A 19,250-nucleotide genomic window follows, 5' to 3' on the forward strand; every position below is an offset into this window, starting at 1 on the left:
TTTTGGTTTAACATCGTGTTGAGAGTACAGTGTCATTTTTTTTTATTTTTTTTGTGTCATTTATATTTTATGAATGTGTCTGTTTTCAAATTGAAGCAGAAAATAAATGTAAGGTGTATGGGTTTTTTTTTTACACTAAATTAAAAAAAATAACAATAATAAATATTAGTTGGCCCCTTATTTGGGTAAAAATATTTGAGTTCACCAAGTTTTATTTCCTGAAAACATACCTATTTATTTTCATGTTATACTGGGGAAATCTTTTGCCACCTAGGTAAAAATTTACTACCTTAATTCTGTTTATTTAAGTGTTCAATTCATTAATTTTTAGCATATTTACAGATATGTGCAAATATCACCATAGTTAATTTTAGAATATTTTCAGTAACTCAGAAAGCAACCCTGTACCATTTAGCTATCACACCTCATACTACAACCTCCCATTCTTCCCAGCTCAAGGAAACCACTAATCTATTTTCTATTATCAGAGATTTGCCCATTCTGGACATTTCATAGAAAAGGAATTATATAATATGTAATTTTTCATAAATGGCTTCTCTTATTTAGCATAATGTTTTCAAGGTCCATCCATATTGTAACATATATCAGTACTCCATCCTTTCTAGGGCTAAATAATATTCCATTGTACAGCTATACTGCATTTTGCTTATCCATTCATCAGCTGATGGATATTTGGGTTGATTCCAACTTTGGCTATTATAAATAACTAGTGGCTAAGTGCATGAAATTCATGCAGGGGGTGGGGAGGTTCTCTCAGCTCAGCCTGCACCCTCTCCAATCAGGGACCCCTTGGAGGATCAGGCCTAAACTGGCAGTCAGACATCCCTCTCATAATCTGGGACTGCTGGCTCCTAACCCCTCCCCTGCCTGCCTGATCACCCCTAACTGCCCTCCCCTGCGGGCCTGATTGTGCTCCCAAATGCCTTCCCCTGCTGGCCAGGTTGCCCCCAACTGCCCTCCCCTGCCGGCCTGATCTTGCCTAGTCTCTGTCTCTTTTTGTTTTTCTCAGCAGTCCTCTAGGCCTCCCTGCCTCCCTGTCTCCCTCTTCCTCTTTCCTGGCTGGGAGGGGGCGGGGCCAGTGGGGGCTAGTCCACCCTCTGCCCGCCCTTCCTTCCATCCAGGCCTCTTCAGTCCAGTCTGTTTTGTTTACTCATTCTGAGAAAGACTCCGAGAGTGAGCTGGGAGGGAGGAAAAGAAAGGAAGGAAAGGCTGTGAGCTGGTGGGCACTGTGTGTGTCTATGCGTGTGTGCGGCTGTGAGTGAGTGTGAGTGCCAGCCCCACCTTCCCTGTCCCCGTCTCTGCTACCACAAGTCCTCACCCCACCTGAGCCTGCTGCGTGTATAACCTGGGCATTAGGTCGAGTCTCTGGTCATTGTGGATGTGACAGACCCAGGATTTTCATATGTTAGGATGCTGCTATAAATATTTGTATACAATTTTTATTTGAATATGTTTTCAATTACTTGGGATATATAACTGGGGTTGAATTGCTGGGGAATATGGTGACTGTTTAATTGTTAGAGAAAATGACAGACTATTTTTCCAAAGTGACTACAATATTTTATATTCCCACCAGCACTTATATGAGGTTTCCTATTTCTCCCTATCCTCACAACATTTGTTATCATCTGAGCTTTGACTTTAGCCATCCTAGTAGGTTTAAAGTGGCATTTTATTATGGTATGGGTGTGCATATCCCTGATGGCTAGTGATATGCAAGTACCTTTTAATATGCTTATTAGCCATTTCTATATCTTCTTTGGAGAAATGTTGATTCAAGTGCTTTGCCTACTTTTAATGGTTATTTGTTTTTTTATTATTCAGTTTTAAGAGTTTTTACATATTCTAGATACAAGTCTCTCAGATAAATGATTTGCAAACATTTTTCTATTCTGTGTATTATACTGTCACTTTCTTTTTTTAATTTAATTTTTTTCTTTATTGATTAACATATGTGTCTTTATTGCCCCATTGCTCCCCTCCCCACCATCCTGCCCTCACTCTCACCCCCTGTTGTCTGCATCCATTGCTTATGCTTATATGCATGTATACAAGTCCTTTGGTTGATCTCTCCCTCTTACCTCCACCCTCCGCTACCTTCTATCTGAGGTTTGATCCATGCTTCTCTGTCTCTGGATCTGTTGCATTCCCACCAGCAGTGCACAAGGGTTCCTTTTTCTCCGCGTCCTCACCAGCACTTATCCTTTGTTGATTTGTTAATGATAGCCATTCTGACAGGTGTGAGATGGTACTGCATTGTCGTTTTGATGTGCATCTCTCGGATGATTAGTCACTTTGAACATGGTTTCATATGTCTCTTGGCCTTTCTTATGTCTTCTTTCAAAAAGTATCTATTTAGTTCCCTTGCCCCCTCTCTTAGCTGCACTCACTGGGATATAGCCTCAACAACAGATAGCTGGGAGCAAGATTAGAAATGCTAATTAGACAACCTTCCTCTCCGGGGAAGATAGCACTCTAAGCAGGATCAGAGGGGAAAGGGAGCCTTGTGTTCTTGGCTGCACCAACCTGACTGGCCTTGTTGAATTGACAGGGGCTGGAGGGCCTACTAGTACATCTTGTTTCAGATACCTCAGACTCCCAACAGATTTTACTGAGTTTTGGTACATTACTTGAATAAATGTTTCTTCATTTCCTGTATACTCTTCTGACTGTTTCCAGAGATTTTAAATAATTGGGAATTTTTTGTTGTTTTGGTGGGTTTTTTTTTTGTAATTTGTACAAGTTTGGCTGGGGAGTTGGTCTACAGAGTGCTTATACTCTCATGCTGGAAGGAAAAACTTTCAAAAGTAATAATGTTGTATACAAGATGTCCCAGAAAAAATGTACACATACTCTGAATGATTATAAAGTCAGTGTTTATTAACATACAGTTCATTTTCAAAGTTTAAAAGAATCTACAGAAATGAATAATTTTTTTTTTGTCAATGCTTGTTTTCTAACTGATGATTGCTCTGGTCCACTCACTGCTGATAATTCAAAGCAAACATCAAGGAATCACAAACATCAAGAATCATTTTGTTTGATATTTGTGTGCCCTCAGTTCATCAACTGTTGCTGGTTTTGTACCATAAACTTTATCTTTTATGTATCCCCATAAAAAAAAAAGTCTAATGGCACATTGGGATACATTTTCTTTGTTCAAAGCTTAGTCTGACTTCACCCATTATTTCACCCATTATTTCAAATCAGTTAAACTTGAAAAGAAGTGAAAATTATATAAGTTATCAGCTGTTAAAGTGTGTATAGATTTTTGGGGACACCCTATATTAATTCTTGTTGAGATTTGGGGAAATGTAAATATCTTTATGATCCTGATTCAAAAGCCCCTCTCACCTCATAAATGGACCTAGGGTAAGTGTGCAGAGACATTTTATCAGTGTGCATGTTCTGTAACCTACCACAATCTCACTTTGTATTGAGGAAGAGTCTTTCTAGCTGATGCTCCCAACAGCATAGATCTACATATTCAGAAAGATAAAACTGAAATCCTTAGCACAGCATTCTAGATTCTTTATAATTTATCCCCTACCCACTTCTCTAGCCACATTCAATCCAACTCTCCTTCAGTGCTTCACATTTCAGCCCCACCAAATACCAGATACTTTCCTGAAGACGTGCTTTCCCATGCTTCTGAGATCTTGTATACACTGTTCTCTCTTGAATAGTATACTTTGTCCATTTTGTCCATCATTATGAACTAAGTCTGGATGTGTCAAGGTTCTATTGGGAAGATGCTAGGCTCATAGTATCTACAAAAGGCGAAGGCCCAGGCTTAGGAAGTAAATAGGATTTGAGGAAATTCCAGCGAGCCAGAAACAGAAAGCAAAGAAGTACAATAGCTACACGGAGAATATGGCCAGATTGTTACCATCACTAAACATCATAGCTTCCCTCTACCACCCAAGGCTCCCATTGCATAGCATCACAGCTGCCTTTTTTAGGACTAAATTTCACCTTGTTTAAGGTACTTGCTCAAGGTTCACAATCCTTAGAAGGAGAATTGACCTCTTTTACTGACCATGGCCTAGCCCTGGCTCTTAGTGATTCAAGAGAGGGAGGACTTCCCTCATCTGTATTTATAGTAGAAGCTTGATAAACTTCTGTTATAAAAACTAGACCAGTGACAAGCAAAAATTAACATGTCCACATAAGTCCTTTCCTTTGGTTGACCACTATCAAATCATATCCTTCTTCCCACTACAAAAAAAAAAAATAAAAATCTTTAAAATGTAACTATCCCCCACACATACATACAAAATACATGCTGCCTCTTCTCAAAGGGGCACAGCTTCCGTGTGCAACTTATGCAAGGCCCTCAGTACTCAGTGAGTACTCAGTGCCATTCAAGACTTTGGATGCTGTTTTCTGGGCAGTTGGAAATTATGGAAAAGCATTAATTAGTAAAGCGACATTACTGGAGTAAGAATGACACAAATCTTAGAGTTGAAGCTTTTCCATATAATATTTATTAAGTGCTATTAAATTAAATTTGTTATTATTTCTCACATATTAGATTGCAGGATTCTGAGTAGGAGTAGGATGCTGAGCTTAATTCCTTGCATGTTGTAGGCACTGTATAATTATTTGTTAAATAAATACTTTATTTCCTAAAATATATTTTTATTAATTTCAGAGAGGAAGGGAGAAGGAGAGGGAGATAGAAACACCAATGATGAGAGAGAATCATTGATTGACTGCCTCCTGCATGCCCCACAATGGGGATTGAGCCTGCAACCGGGGCAGGTACCCTGATCAATGGTTCCTGGTTCATATTTTGAGCTCAACCACTAAGCCTGCCAGCCCGGCAAATAAATAAACAAATAGTTTATGTGAAAAAATGTTTTTATCCTATTAGGTGCTAGAGTTCAGGCAACATCCTGATATCAACCACAGTAAGTGTTAGGTGGCTCAGGAGGTGGTGCAGAGGATAAGGAGAACCAAGCTGGTCAGAAAACAGGAAAGGAGAAAGTTTTATTCTGCGTCCCAGGGCGAGACCCACCAGCCCAAAGGTGGGGCCAGTGAATTCTCGCCAACAGGGAGGGGGGCACTCTGTTTTATACTGCGGTTGAGTGAGGGGCGGGGACATGAGCTGATTAAGCTCCTGCCGCAGGGGGTCGACAGGGTATTCAGGAAGGAGTCAGTATCTGTGTGGGGGTTGTTGTAGATACCAGGGAGGAACCGGTATCTGTGTCTGGCATGCTGATGTTAGAAATTCCAGGGAGGGTCCATTATTTCATCACGCATCTGCATGTATCTGATCCTAGGCTCTCTCCAACCTAACAGTAAGATTCTAGAAAATCAAATAAAAAATTTCAACTTGAATGTTCTATTCAACACAACAGACTGATTGCTTCACCAAAACTGTTTATGCTGCCCTGGCTGGTATTGCTTAGTGGTTATTGTCAGCCTGAACACCAAAGGGTCACAGGTTCAATTCCCCAACAAGGGCATGTGCCTGGGTTGCAGGTTCCATCCCCCAGCCTCAGTTGGGGTGCAGGTATATGCAGTAGGCAACCAATCGATGTTTTTCTCTCACTTTGATGTTTCTCTTCCTCCCTCCCTCTCTTTTACTCTACCTAAAAATCAATGGAAAAATATCCTCAGGTGAGGATTTAAAAAAGAAAAAAAGTTTATGTTGCTCATGATTCGTTTTTTTTTCTTTTTATGTCAATTCTAGTTCGTTGCTGCCATTATTATGAACATCATAAGTTTCTGCTTTGCTGCAATAGGCACAATTATATTAACTATTGCATGTTTAACTTACCAGTCAACAAGTAATGACTATGTTTGGTCACATGTAAGTACCAAGTTTAATAATAACTGGATCAAAAAATTTTAGATATAAATGAAAAAACTATGGTGAATGATGTATGTTGTAGTGAGCAAGATATGGAAAAGGCAACCAAACTTATAAACCATCTTTGGCATAGAAATATAAGAAGAAACTGAATTTCCTCCAAATATTTGCCATGGGGATATTTAAAACTCAGTTTGCATATCCCAAAAAGATATATTGATGTCCTAACCCATGGGGCCTCAAAAGGTGTCATTATTTAGGAATGGGAATCTTTGAAAATGTAATTAGTTAAAATTAGGTCATATTGGGTAGGGTAGGCCATTAATCCTGTATAACTGGTGTTCCTATAAGAAGAGGGAAATTTGGACACAGACACAGAAGGAAGATTGCCATGTACACATAGAGGCAGAGATTGGAGTTCTTGCTTCTACAAGTCATAACTACCAGAAGTTGAAAGAGGCAAGGAAGAATTCTCCTCTAAAGGTTTTTGACTTTTACCCTCCAGAACTTTGATACAATAAATTTCAGTTGTGTTAAGTCACCCAGTTGTGACATTTTATTACAGCAGCCTTAGAAAACTAGTATAGGAGGCCAATAACTAGCCATCCACTCTTCTCTCATGTTCAGAACCAACTGAGATAAAATACAAGAATCAAGCAGATGTAGATAAAACTATCTGCTTTATTGTTGATTATTATAGTTGGAGAACAAGTCTTAAATCTTTGGCCAAATGAGCTTGCTGGTACCTCCCCTCATGAATGAATCTCAGCCACCTAGTTACAGATAAACCATCGGCCTCCCTATGCTAGGACCAGACAGTTATCATATGTTAAGGAGAACTTGAGGTCATAAATACAAACCATTCTGGAAAAAAAGAGAACCCAGAGGAACTGGGCTCCTTCTCTCAAAATCACCAATTAGAAAAATCCCTGCTTCTCACCTGAGGATCTGTAAGTGAAGAGCTTTGGGAAGCACCAAAGCCATTCTTTTCTAAGAGAACAGAAACTCCTACTTTAGGCCATGGTAGAAATGTGCAGAGAGAGAGAGAGAATGGTTCCATCCATTACGTATAATAATGTTTATAACGCATATGTTAAAAGAAAATAGAACCTGCAATCATCCTCTGATCAGCAAAAGAGAGAACAGAAAAACAAAACAAAAATAATAAACACTCAGTACCAGATCCTGAAGACTTCCAATAGCCCATGGTATAATAGGTTAGTTCGGTACTTTTCAGTCTTGTCATGTGTAACATAGGAATAAAAGTATCCAATTTGTAGGGCATTGCTAGAATTAAAGTGCTTAACATAATACGTGGTATATATGTAAATATTCAATAAATGTGGTTCTTGTATAATTTTTAAATGGTTAATTAATATGAGGAATATTTCTTTCCTTTTTGATTCAGATGGCTGGTAGTATGCTTTTACAATTTTTACTCTTCAGCACCATCTCAGAAATGATCATTGCAGGCTTACTTATCAACTGGATTGTGAAAGCATTGTACCATACAGAATATTGTGACGAGAGTGAGTAATTTTGCTTCTGGTTTTAAGATAAGGATGAAACAGTTTCTGTTAAGAACCTTCTCTGAGGGAATAGAGTTTAGCTAGAATTGGGGAACAGAAGTATTACTTCTAAACTAAAGTAACCTGAAAATGTATGGAAATGTTTCTTGCTTGATACTGTGTAAAACTGAAGTCAAACAACCTAGGCAAAACTACAAGAAAGAATTATGTCTTTTAAACTTACATTTCCCAGGAGATTAATAGAGGAAATGTACAGAGACTGAGAAGTTTCACAGGTCATACCCATAATGTGGGGACAATGAATGCTAATTCAAATTTAGTTATGGAATGTTGGTTTCCAAAGTTTGAGATCTTCAGATGCCGTCAGAAAATAAAAGTTTTGGAGGGCCGTTAGGAGAGTACTCCTGGAATAGAAGAATAGAATCTCTAAAAATCCATTACCTCATAAAGTAAATGAGGACATTGGCAAAAGTTGTCAAAATCAACTTTTTCAGGACTCTGGAAATTAATCAAAGACTTGCAACAATCCAATGAGCACTTGAGAAAAAAGAATGGCTGATTCTTGATAAGAACAGTGAGCTTTTTTGTGTTGTAATTTTCTCCACTCCCATTCCCCTTTTCCCTTTAAATCAGTGGTTCTCAACCTTCCTAATGCCGCAACCCTTTAATACAGTTCCTCATGTTGTGGTGACCCCCAATTTCATTGTTACAAATTGAACATTATTAAAGCATAGTGATTAATCACAAAAACAATATGTAATTATATATGTGTTTTCCGATGGCCTTAGGCGACTCCTGTGAAAGGGTCGTTCGCCCCCCAAAGGGGTCGCGACCCACAGGTTGAGAAGTGCTGCTTTAAATGAATCAACAGTACCTATGAAAAATACCAACCTAACAATCTCAAGAGGATTGGAAAGGGGATGAAATTGGAGTTGTGCCCCCTACCCCCTCCATTAAAAAAACAAACAAACAATAAAAAAAAACTTATTCCAAGAGAATTGGTATTGATTTGTCTGGTAGCTCCCTGGAAATTCCTACTGGCAAGGCTCTCCTTAATTTGACCTCACTCAGAGCTCAGTCATTGTGAACAACTTTTCTCCTGGATGTCCGTAGGGAACATCCATTGAAACCATGACAATACCTAGAAATAAAAAGGTGATGTGCATATGCAAGGATGTTTGATGCCCAATAAAAACCTGAGAATGGCCTCATCTGCCACTTCTGGCTGACCTGAGGCTATCTGGAAGCAGGAAGTGATGGCTAAGGCAGAGGTGTAAACTGTCTCCCAGAGCTTTTAAGATTTACCACACATACAGCTTCTCAGCAAAGACTGGGAAGCTTATTGGTTCAAGGCAGTTAAGGAAATTTATGTCCAATTATGTAATGACAACCAAGCTAACACAGCAGAGACATCAATGCCCACACATGACAAATGTGAAGATTTTATACATTTAGTTCGGGAAAGCCACTAAACAGTATGACAAAAGCAACAACAAAAAACAATCCCTGGGAGGATCTGATTTTCAACAGTGCCACATTATATTCTTTTAAATATGTTTAAATATGTAGTTTTTAACAAAAGAAATTATGAAATATGCAAAGAAACAGAAAATGATGGCCTAAACACAGGGGAAAAGCAATCAATACAATTTGTATCTGAGGAAGTCTAGATGTTGGACTTACTAAGAAAATGTGGTTTTAAATCAACTATTATAAGAGTGCTAAAAGAACTAAAAAAAACATGTTTTTCAACATGGTTTTGTCCACCAGAAACTAGGGGACATTATTGAGAGAAATTTTTAAAGAAGATTTAAACAAATGGAAAAACATCCCATGTCTGGTCGATAATATGCCCCAAACTAACCTAAAATTCAGGACAAGCTCAACCAAATCTCGGCTGATGTTTTTATAAGCTTATCCTAGTATTTACACAAAAATGGAAAGGACACAAAATAGCCAAATTGATCTTTAAAAAATAAAATGACTGTCATCCACGATTTGGAAAGGTCAAAATCTGGAACACTGACAACACCAAAATCTGGAGAGGATACAGAACAACAGGCACTCTCATTCACTGCTGGTGGGAACGAAAATGGTACAACCACGTTGGAAGACAATTTGATGGGTTTCTTACAAAACTAACCATACTCTTAACATACAATTTCACAATTGTGCTCCTTGGTATTTATGCAAAAGAAATGAAAAATTATGTTTACACAAAACCCTGCACATGGATGTTTATAGCAGTTCATTCATAACTGCCAAACACTTGGAAGCAACAAGATGTCCTTCAGTAGGTGAATGGATAAACAAATTGTGCTCCATCCAGACAATAGAATAGACTATTATTCAGTGCTAAAAATAAATCATCTATAAGGCCATAAAAAGACAAGGAAGAACCTTAAATGCATATTACTAAGTGAAATAAACCAATTGGAAAAGGACACACAGTATGATTCCGGTTATGTGATACCTGGTAAAGACAAAACTATGGAGATTTTTACTTTTTCTGGAATAAAACAATCAGTTATTTCCCAGAGGATGGAGATATGAAATGACACAGAGCAGAAAAATTTTAGGGCACTGAAAATACTCTTCATGATACTATAATAATGAATATGTGTCATTATATATTTGTCCAAACCCATAAAATGTACACCACCAAGAATGAACCCTAAGACTTTAGAGGATTATGATTATAATGGCTGATAATCTTATCTCTTTACCTATACAGTTTGTTTAAAGTATTTTAAAATTATTAAACTAAAACTAGGCCTGGAGCCAGAAGAATAGTATGTTTGGTGGAATTCCTATAGAATAGTATGTGGAGGAGGGTGATGGAAAATGAAGCTGGAGAAGCAAATTGAGGCCAAATCATACTGAGGCTCAATCACCTTACTAAAGAATTTGTAATTTAGTCTGGAAGTGCCAGGAGTGCTGTTGAAGTGTTTTTTACAGCAATGTTGCTTGATCAGACTTTATGGTTATGTAGTTGTTTCCATTAGAATATTTTCTGCAGCAAATTACATAATCAAAATATGTCATCTCTTATAACAGCAAGTCTATAAGCAGGGGGTACTTCTGGCTCAACTGATTCAGAAGGTCACTGATGTTATAAATTCTTTCTGTTTTCCCCTGCTATTTTCAGCTTTATAAGGCTGTCTTACCTGGAGATCATAAAATGGCTAGGACAGCATACATCCTGGTTCACATCCAGCAGGAGAAACTAGCTTCTCTTTCTCAGAAGCCAAAAGAAAGCCTCTCTTTACCTCCCATTGGCCCAGTTGCCTCACACTAGCCCATCTCTGAACTGAATAATGGCAAAGGGGTTGGGGCTGCCATGCGGATTTAGATAAATGTGGAGTAGAGTAGTTTTGAAAGAGTCAATCATAGTGTCCCCATGATTCAGCAAAATAGAGATAGAATTGGAGAAAAATAAGGCTAGAGATAGGGATAATTAGGTGTTTGCCCAACAGGCCACATGACAGCCTAGTGCTGAGTACCTAAAACTTGAACAACAAAAAATAAAGAGAAGAGGATACATTTGAAATATATTTAGGAAGTTTATTGATGTTTTATATATCAGTTTCACACTCGATGTTGCTAGATAACATAGGTTTTAGTTTCATGAAAATTACTTTCATAAACTGCATCTCCCTTATTTCTAATCCCTATATTGCTATACATATAGCAATAACTATTGAGCTTAGGTTTAAATACTGATCTGTATTTCACTTAATTATAAAATTCTTCAAAATGTCTATGCACATTCAGGTTTTTTTGTGTGTGTGTGCTAACGCTCAGCTAGGAATGAAACACAAAAAGAAAAAACACAAGAGTTTTACTCAGGAAAAGAAAATGACACTGTTTCCATTAGAATGCCTTCTGCAATGACGCCCCAAAATCTTAAATGTGAGCCAGGTAGCTCTCCACTCCAATGGTTGTTCAGATATTTCTCCTTCTGACCTACAACATGAAGTTAGAGAACCCAAGAGGAATTTTGGACTCACTAGAGTCCAGCAAAAGGTAAAGTCATTTTATGTAGAGCAATATTTTAATTTAATATGGTTATTGTAATCTATCAAAACTGCTGGTTTCTGATGGGCCATAGATTTGATGGGCCTTTGACTCCCCCAGGCCAGAGTAGGTGCGATCTTTTCATTATGGTTTCAACTGGTCACATTCTAAGTTTACATGTTTGTTTAATTGTTTGTTTGTTGCTGTTACTTTATCTTGTTTTGATTCAAAAGCTCAGGTCAAGACTCTTATTTTAGAGTATAATAATGATCAATTTTCTATCACTTACCTCACTCCAGGTTTCTCACTGTCAGAATGCCACACCTCCACCACTTCATAATTTACAAAGAACCAGTGTGACTCCATCCAAGAACAAAAGATTAATTGTGAATTAGTGAAGAATTGTAATTTTTTTCAAGCTACCTCATGAGAAATGCATTCTAATGAAGTCCTTTCTGGTACTCCTTTTTCCTACTTCTTCAATAAAGAGTGCAATTTGACCACACATTGACTCTTTTATTTCAAAGCTATTCTGAGTTGACATGGATAAATACAGTCAGTTGGGGGAACGCAGGACGGTCAAGTTGAATGCCCACTTTATTTCAAGTGAGAGGGGATTGGCCTGAGTGAAGGGGGTTCATCTGAAAGAAGGAAATACCCTGACTTTGGAAGCAGGCATAATGCCAATGTAGCAATAGCAAGATTATCGCTCTCCCTGTGCTTTTATTTCACCTACAAAACAGAAGTAATAGTCCTTAGCCCACAGAGTAGATGCAAGGATTAAATGACAATATTTCATTTAAAGGACTTAGAACAGCACTTAGCTTATGGTAATCCCTTAATAAGTTATTATTATTTATCCTTTATTAACTCTGATCATTATATATGTAGCATGATGCTATAGGAGGCCTGATGCACTGTTTCCTATTTTCTAAGAATTGGTGACGAGAGTCCACCTTTGAAAGCAGAAGATATGCCCAACATTCTAAGTTCAAAAAAATCACTTGAGAGCTTTCTGCGGAGTGCTGTTATGGGTAGAATTGGGTCCCCTAAAAATGATATTTTAGAGTCCTCCAGTACCTCAGAATATGACCTTATTTGTACATGGAATCTTTATAGAGGTAAAATTAGATCAACAGGTGGGCCTTATTCTAATGTGACTGGTGTCCTAATAAAGGGGAAATTTAGATACAGAGAGGGACATATACAGTGGGAAGATGGAGTAGAGACATGTAGGAAAAACATCACATGAAGATGGAGGACTGGAGTGATACAACTGCTAGCCAAGAAATGCCAAAAATTGCAGGCAACTTTACAGAAGCTAGGAAGACAAAAGGAAGGCTTTTTCTCCTATAGGTTTTAGAGGGAGCATGACCCCACCAGTATCTTCATTTAGGACTTCCAGCCTCTAGTACGGTGAGACATTGGTGTCTTTATAGGAATTGCATCGAATTTATAGATTGCTTTGGGTAGTATGGACATTTTAATGACGTTAATTCTTTCAATCCATGAACATGATATGTGTTTCCACTTATTTGGATCTTCTTCAATTTACTTCTTTGGTGTCTTATAATATTTTGAGTAGAGAACCTTTACATCCTTGGTTAAATTTATTTCTAGGTTTTTATTCTTTTTTAATCAATTATGAATGGGAATGTTTTCTTCATTTCCCTTTCTGTCAGTTCACTATTGGTGTATAAAAATGCAACTGATTTCTGTATATTTATTTTATATCCTGCTACTTTACTGAATTCATTTATCAGTTCTAGTAGTTTTTTGTTGGATTCCTTAGGGTTCTCTAATAGAGTACTATTTATCTCAAGTAAGGACAGTTTTACTCCTTCTAATCCAATTTGAATACCTTTTATTTTTTCTTCTTGACTGATTGCTTTGGCTAGGACTTCCTACTGGTGAATAAGAGTGGCAGCATATTGCCGAAACCGGTTTGGCTCGGTGGATAGAGCGTCGGCCTGCGGACTCAAGGGTCCCAGGTTCGATTCCGGTCAAGGGCATGTACCTGGGTTGTAGGCACATCCCCAGTGGGGGATGTGCAGGAGGCAGCTGATCGATGTTTCTCTCTCATCGATGATTCTAGCTCTCTATCTCTCTCCCTTCCTCTCTGTAAAAAATCAATAAAATATATTAAAAATAAAAAAGAGTGGCAGCATATGAGGCAGGATATAGGACAACCTCTTTCATAAGAAATCCCAATTAGTTGTTGGTGGGCCCTGGGAACCAAGGCCTTGTTGGATAGTGATATAAATACTTTGCAGTATTTTCATGCACTGATTAGCACATTTGAATCTCAAGTCCTTTAGAAATGAGTACGTAGAATTAGAAGAGGACCAAGGGAAGTGCCATATTGGGGAACAAAGCTTGAGGCACAAGAGGAGAAAGAGGAGCTATTGTAGAAGAATGAGGAGGGCATGTGGAGACACTGGAGCAGAACCAGGAGACTGTTTTAAATTAAGAGTGGATTGTTAGGTCAAATCCTGCAGAGATCAAGAAAGATAAGGAAAGAAAAAGAACCATTGAGCTTGGCAACATGGTGGGGGGAGGGGCATTGATGACATTGTCTTTGGAATGAGGAATGAAGGTGTTGGAGAACGTAAGATTGAGAGTAGTGTTTGCTAAGGTAAAAAAAAAACACCCCATAAAACAAAACAAAACAAAACAAACAAAACAAAAACCTATCTTCTGACCTTAATCACATTGCTTTTCCCACCATGTCTCTGCTTCTTCAAGGAGCCCTGGACTAGTCTCCTGGAGTTTTGGTCTTGCCTGTGCTCCTAGCTGGCTTGATAACCTGGGAATATTTCTGCCCGCTCTACCTCGGGGTTTGCATTTATCCAGAGAACTCCAAGGCCTCTTCTAGCTTTCATGTGTCATTGTTTTAAAGAGAATTGGAGTAAAGGGATGTGTGCAGAGTAATGACTTGTGGGATGATGCAGAACAAGCACACAGTTTTATTGCCTACTGGGTGGAGGCAGTGAGCTATCACCTCAAGTTGATGAAGGAGCCTTTGGGGATAAGGGGCTAGCACACAGAACTAATAGAGTAGGTAGCAGGATAAGAAAGGGGCCCTTTTCCAACTAGCCCCATGGTGATTTCAGCAGCGCAGGTGGGAGGCATCCCTCCCTGGAGAAGCACCAGATGTGTTAGAAGATGCTTTCTCTGAGATGATGCACATGTAGGAGGTAAGACACATCTGGAGTGTCTATGTTAACTCAGAGGTCAGTAAGTCAGGAAGGAGGCTCTGAGAAAAGGGTGTAAGATCAACATGGAGGATTGGAGATCTGTGGAGAGAGAAGATGTCAAATTGGATGGGGCAGTGAGAGGCAACAATGGGAGACAGGGCCAGACTTACTCTGACAATCCAGCCTTCCATGAATGGTCCAAATAAGCCAACCCCTTATGGGGAGATCAGTGTACTAATATTGGGCTCAGCTTACAAAACAGATAGGTGGAGGGCTGGTCTAAATCAGCTTATTACTTGCTCCATCTGTCATTTTTGTTGACTGTCATTTCCTAAGGCCTGTTAAGTTCTAGAAAATGCACTGGAGGCTTGGACCCTCAGCCATTCCTGACTAGAGGATGGGCAGCCTAAGGCTCTCTAATCAGAAAAGATGTAGGTGCAGAAAAAGACAGAGCTACGAACAGCAAGCTATTGAGAGGAAAGTTCTTAGGTAAAGTCAGAAACTAAAAATACCTTTTAGTAAAATAAGTTTGTATTTAGTAATAAAATAACAAGTCATTGCCAGGCTATGTAGCAGAGGAAAATATGATGGCACCTGGAATTGAGAGATTATTTCTATTATTTGCACATAACATTTAGGGAGCCAGTTGGCCATCGTGGATAACAATATGTAAATGAAAGTGTGCAAATTTAGAAGTTAAAGATATAACCATTTCTCTTTAAATGAGTCACTATCCTTTATTTAATGAAGATACAATAGCCTCATAACTTTGGAAGCTATCTTAAGACAATGTTTATTCTTTAGTAACATTGCACTGGTGCTAACAGCATATAAAAAAAAAACCTAATAATTTTAGTGGATGACTCTCTCCAAACTTCTTCTCAAAATTGTGGTTTGTTATTGCACTAAAAAACAACAATATAAAAACCACACTACCTCCTTTAATGTTCCAACAAATGCTGCCTCCTCAACCAGGCTTGTTTTCTGCTTCCCCCTTCACTGCCAGAATAAATCATTTCCCTCTCTGATCTCTCTGTACTATCCCCACATTCTGCCTTCAATGTTAAAGAAAACTGCTTGCATATTCTTCTCTTGTGAGGCAGAAGTTCCTTGAAGTCAAGGACTTTGCATGTTCCATGTTCACCCTCTTCCTGCCATGAATAGAGTTTTGAACATATTAAATGCTCAGTGCACTTTTATTCAGTGAGTGAATGATTGGGAGAATGAAGCTGGGGTTGTCTAGACATTTGTTTCACTAGCTCATAAGCTCACACAGGTAAGCACATGAATATGTGCACTGGACTTCCCACAAGTGGATGTCCTAGGGACGACCTTTTTGCTCAAATCCACTTTAAAGTCCTGTCTCCTTTTAAATGGAGGAACAGCATGATTAACCAAGCTGAAGTGAATGAAGTCCAAGGTGCCAACAGCTGGAGAGACACATTCCTTAGTTAGTCAGGGAAGGAAGAAGCTGAGTTTCAGAAGCCCAGAAAGGGAGTTCTATTTCGGTTCCAGGGAACGACACTTCTAGAACCTTTGGCTTATTTGGAATCCTGGACCTCACTGGAATAAGACGGTGGTGAGTTCACTAGTTCTGCATTGGCCACTGGGTTTGTCACGTAGACAGTTTGGAAGACCACAGTACCCTGAAAAAGACAGGCACACAGGAGGTGCATTAGTGCAAACTATATATGCACAAAGGCCTTTAGACATTCTGGGATTCCCTGTGCACCTGCGTGGGAAGGGGTAGCCAGACGACCTCATTAGTTCTCATACTCTTTGGGGCATCTTTCCACCCACTGAGGAACCTAAAAACTCACGTTGTTATGTGAATAGCGGACCAGTTTGCAGCCAAAGTGGGCAGACATGCAGGCAATGCAGAACTCCAGGAGGATAAAGATGAACAGCACGGCAGAAGTAGCTACTTCAGAGACCTGAAACCAGGAGGAACATGGACATCATGAGGGCTGCCCGGGAGTGTGAGTTCTGGCTCAAAGCATGGCTCTGCAATGGACCATGGTTAGGGCTTTAAGGAAGACCTCTAACCTCATCTCAGCCTCATGGAGAAATGATCTCACCAGGTTTTGTGAGGGTCAAGTGTGTTTGTAAAAGAGTTATTTTAACCCTTACTACCTGTGTTGTTCTAAGGAAAAGAATAGTCATTGTTTAGGGAAACGCATTAATGATTTGTTTCAGGTACAGGGCACAAGAACTAAGGATGGGGTCTGGAGTAAGTAGTAAAAGAGTGAAACTGTTCCGTGTAGGAAGTGAATAGAAATTTGGGAGTATGGGCAGTCCTCAGAAAGAGCAAAGAAAGATGAATAGAGGAGAAAGACGGGACTTAGAAACATGAAGGGAAAGTGGAATCTGCAAAGAAAGGTATCTTATGAGAAATTAACACATTACAAAGCAGGGATGTCGAATCCAGGCATCAATAGTTACCTCCACCATTCCTCCAAACCTTTAGAGAAAGTCAGTTAGTAAAACAATCTTCCTGGCTTGTGACTGTGGCATTTTGAGGAGAGAAGCAATTGGAACTGTCTTAAACTTGGGTAAACAGTCAGTAAAAGAATCCTTAAATGAAACTAATTCAGCAGTAGTCAATTTCAGGTGAGCACCAGGAGACATCTAAGCCCTTCCTTTGCTGTTCTCCAACAATGCTCAGGAAAATGGGATCTCCCACTGTATCAGGGGTGAGTTTAGGTAGAATCCACCTTAATCAAGAAAGGAAAAGAGATGAATGACCTCAATAACCATTTGGATTCCAACTACAGGAGAGAATAAATATGAAAGTGAGCCCTTACCGGTTTGGCTCAGTGGATAGAGCATCAGCCTGCGGACCAAGGGGTCCCAGGTTCAATTCTGGTCAAGGGCATGTACCTTGGTTGCGGGCACATCCCCAGTGGGGAGTGTGCAGGAGGCAGCTGATCGATGTTTCTCTCTCATCAATGTTTCTAACTCTCTATCCCTCTCCCTTCCTCTCTGTGAAAAAAATCAATAAAATATATATTAAAAAATATATTCGAAAGTGAAAGTGTATGGCACACAGTAGGCACCAAACAAATGTTTGTCAATTATGATTTTTAAAATGGCATTGGTGATAGCTGCCTGCTCAGAAAATCCTCCCTCGTGGAGAGATCCCTCCTTAGCACTTTCCTTCTCTTCCCTCTCAATTTATCAAGCACTTATTAAACATCTGTTTGCTACAAAAGACTGAGAAAGCATCCCGAGAGGCACAATCTGGTGAGGGAGGCAGATACAGATGGAGGTAGTCATAACTTAAATCAGACTTAGTAAGAGCTAGAAAAGAGCCAAAAATAGGGCACGAGGAGACACAGATTCATTCTCAGTAGAAGATTCAATGATGTGGGGTTGGTGTCTAGGCAAAGGGAATGGCAGGGTGGTGACGCTTTAGTCAAGGAATCACAGAAACATGGGGAGGAGGAGCCTTTACAAATGATGCTGGTCCTTTTCAAATCTGTTTTTTAAACAAAAACAGTTTTATAAAGAAAGCTTCTAATAGGAGGAGGGCTTGGGGGATGGGTGAAAATGGTGAAGGTTATTAATAAGTACAAATAGGGAGTTATAAAAATAGTCACAGGGAGGTAAATTAAAGTACAGTATATAGTATGTAGTCACCTCATAACTTATATCTGTCTAATCCTTATGCTGTATACTTGAAACTAATATAGTATTGTATATCAACGGTAATTGAAAAATAAAATAAAAAGCACCCTCCCACGAGGAAGAAGGGTTCCTCAAGCAGCTTAGTTATTATTTGGAGAGTATTATTAATGCTTGTTGAGATCTTGGAGCACCCTGTCCCTTGGGTCATCTTTTGCTAAGCTATGTTGAAGTCCAGCCCTCCTTATTCTGGAGTGAGGCCAAAAGTGTGGGGGTGGCAAGAATGGAAGAGTTCCTATCAGAAATTGGCAGAACTGAGATAAGAAGTCAGGTGGTGGTGGCTCTAGACAGTTTGGTGACTGAGAAACTGGTGAAAGTGACTGGATTCTGGATGCTCAAAGGTGAAACCAGCAGGATTCCCTGAAGAGTTTCCTGGGAGATGCAGGAAACAGAGATTGGGTCAATGAGTTCACCAGGTTTTTGTCCTGAGCAACTGCATGGATGCAGTTGCCATCAACCTGGAAAAGGCAACCTGAGAGAAGGTTTGGGAAGTAAAATCTGGAGATTAGCTTTGGATAGGTTAATTTCAAGATGGTGAGTGGACAACTGGATACAAGAGACTGAAGTTTGTGAGAGATGGTTTACGGGAACCTATGCATTTGAAGTCATTGTCATAGAGAAAGTGTTTCAAGTCACCAGACTGGATGACACTGCCAAGGCAGGGAATAGAGAGAGAAACAGAAGATTGAGGACTGAGCGTGAGAAATTGGGGAAAGAATAAGCACCTGCAAAAGGGACAGAGAAGAGAGCAACCAGTATGGGTGCAGTAACAATAGCATCAGGGCCTAGAAGCCACTGGGAAATCCACCGAAGAGGAAGAATGATTGGGGACTTTGAGCAGAGGAGGCATTTGGAGAAGTGAGGCTGAAAGTATGTCTATAGTGGGTTTAAGAGATTAATAGTGGGTTTAAGAGATTATGAGAGGAGAGAATTGGAGACTGTGAGGTAGATAATTGTTTTAAGGACTTTGCTGCAGAGAGGGAA

General features: G+C 39.3%; 1 protein-coding gene across 1 annotated transcript in view; it reads right to left on the minus strand.

The window, feature by feature from the left end:
* Positions 1-15,299: 15,299 nt before the first annotated feature.
* LOC107182890 (membrane-spanning 4-domains subfamily A member 8-like) overlaps positions 15,300-19,250 on the minus strand; it is an 18,114-nt gene continuing 14,163 nt past the window's right edge. The window contains exons 6-7 of the mRNA XM_015563129.1: positions 16,403-16,516; positions 15,300-16,228 (exon numbers count right to left, since the gene is read on the minus strand). Of these exons, the coding sequence (XP_015418615.1) occupies positions 16,124-16,228; positions 16,403-16,516 (219 nt within the window). The 3' untranslated portion in view covers positions 15,300-16,123. The remainder of the gene's footprint in view (positions 16,229-16,402; positions 16,517-19,250) is intronic.

This window comes from Myotis davidii, unplaced genomic scaffold (assembly GCF_000327345.1).
Source record: "Myotis davidii unplaced genomic scaffold, ASM32734v1 scaffold818, whole genome shotgun sequence".
Taxonomy (NCBI): Eukaryota; Metazoa; Chordata; class Mammalia; order Chiroptera; family Vespertilionidae; genus Myotis; species Myotis davidii.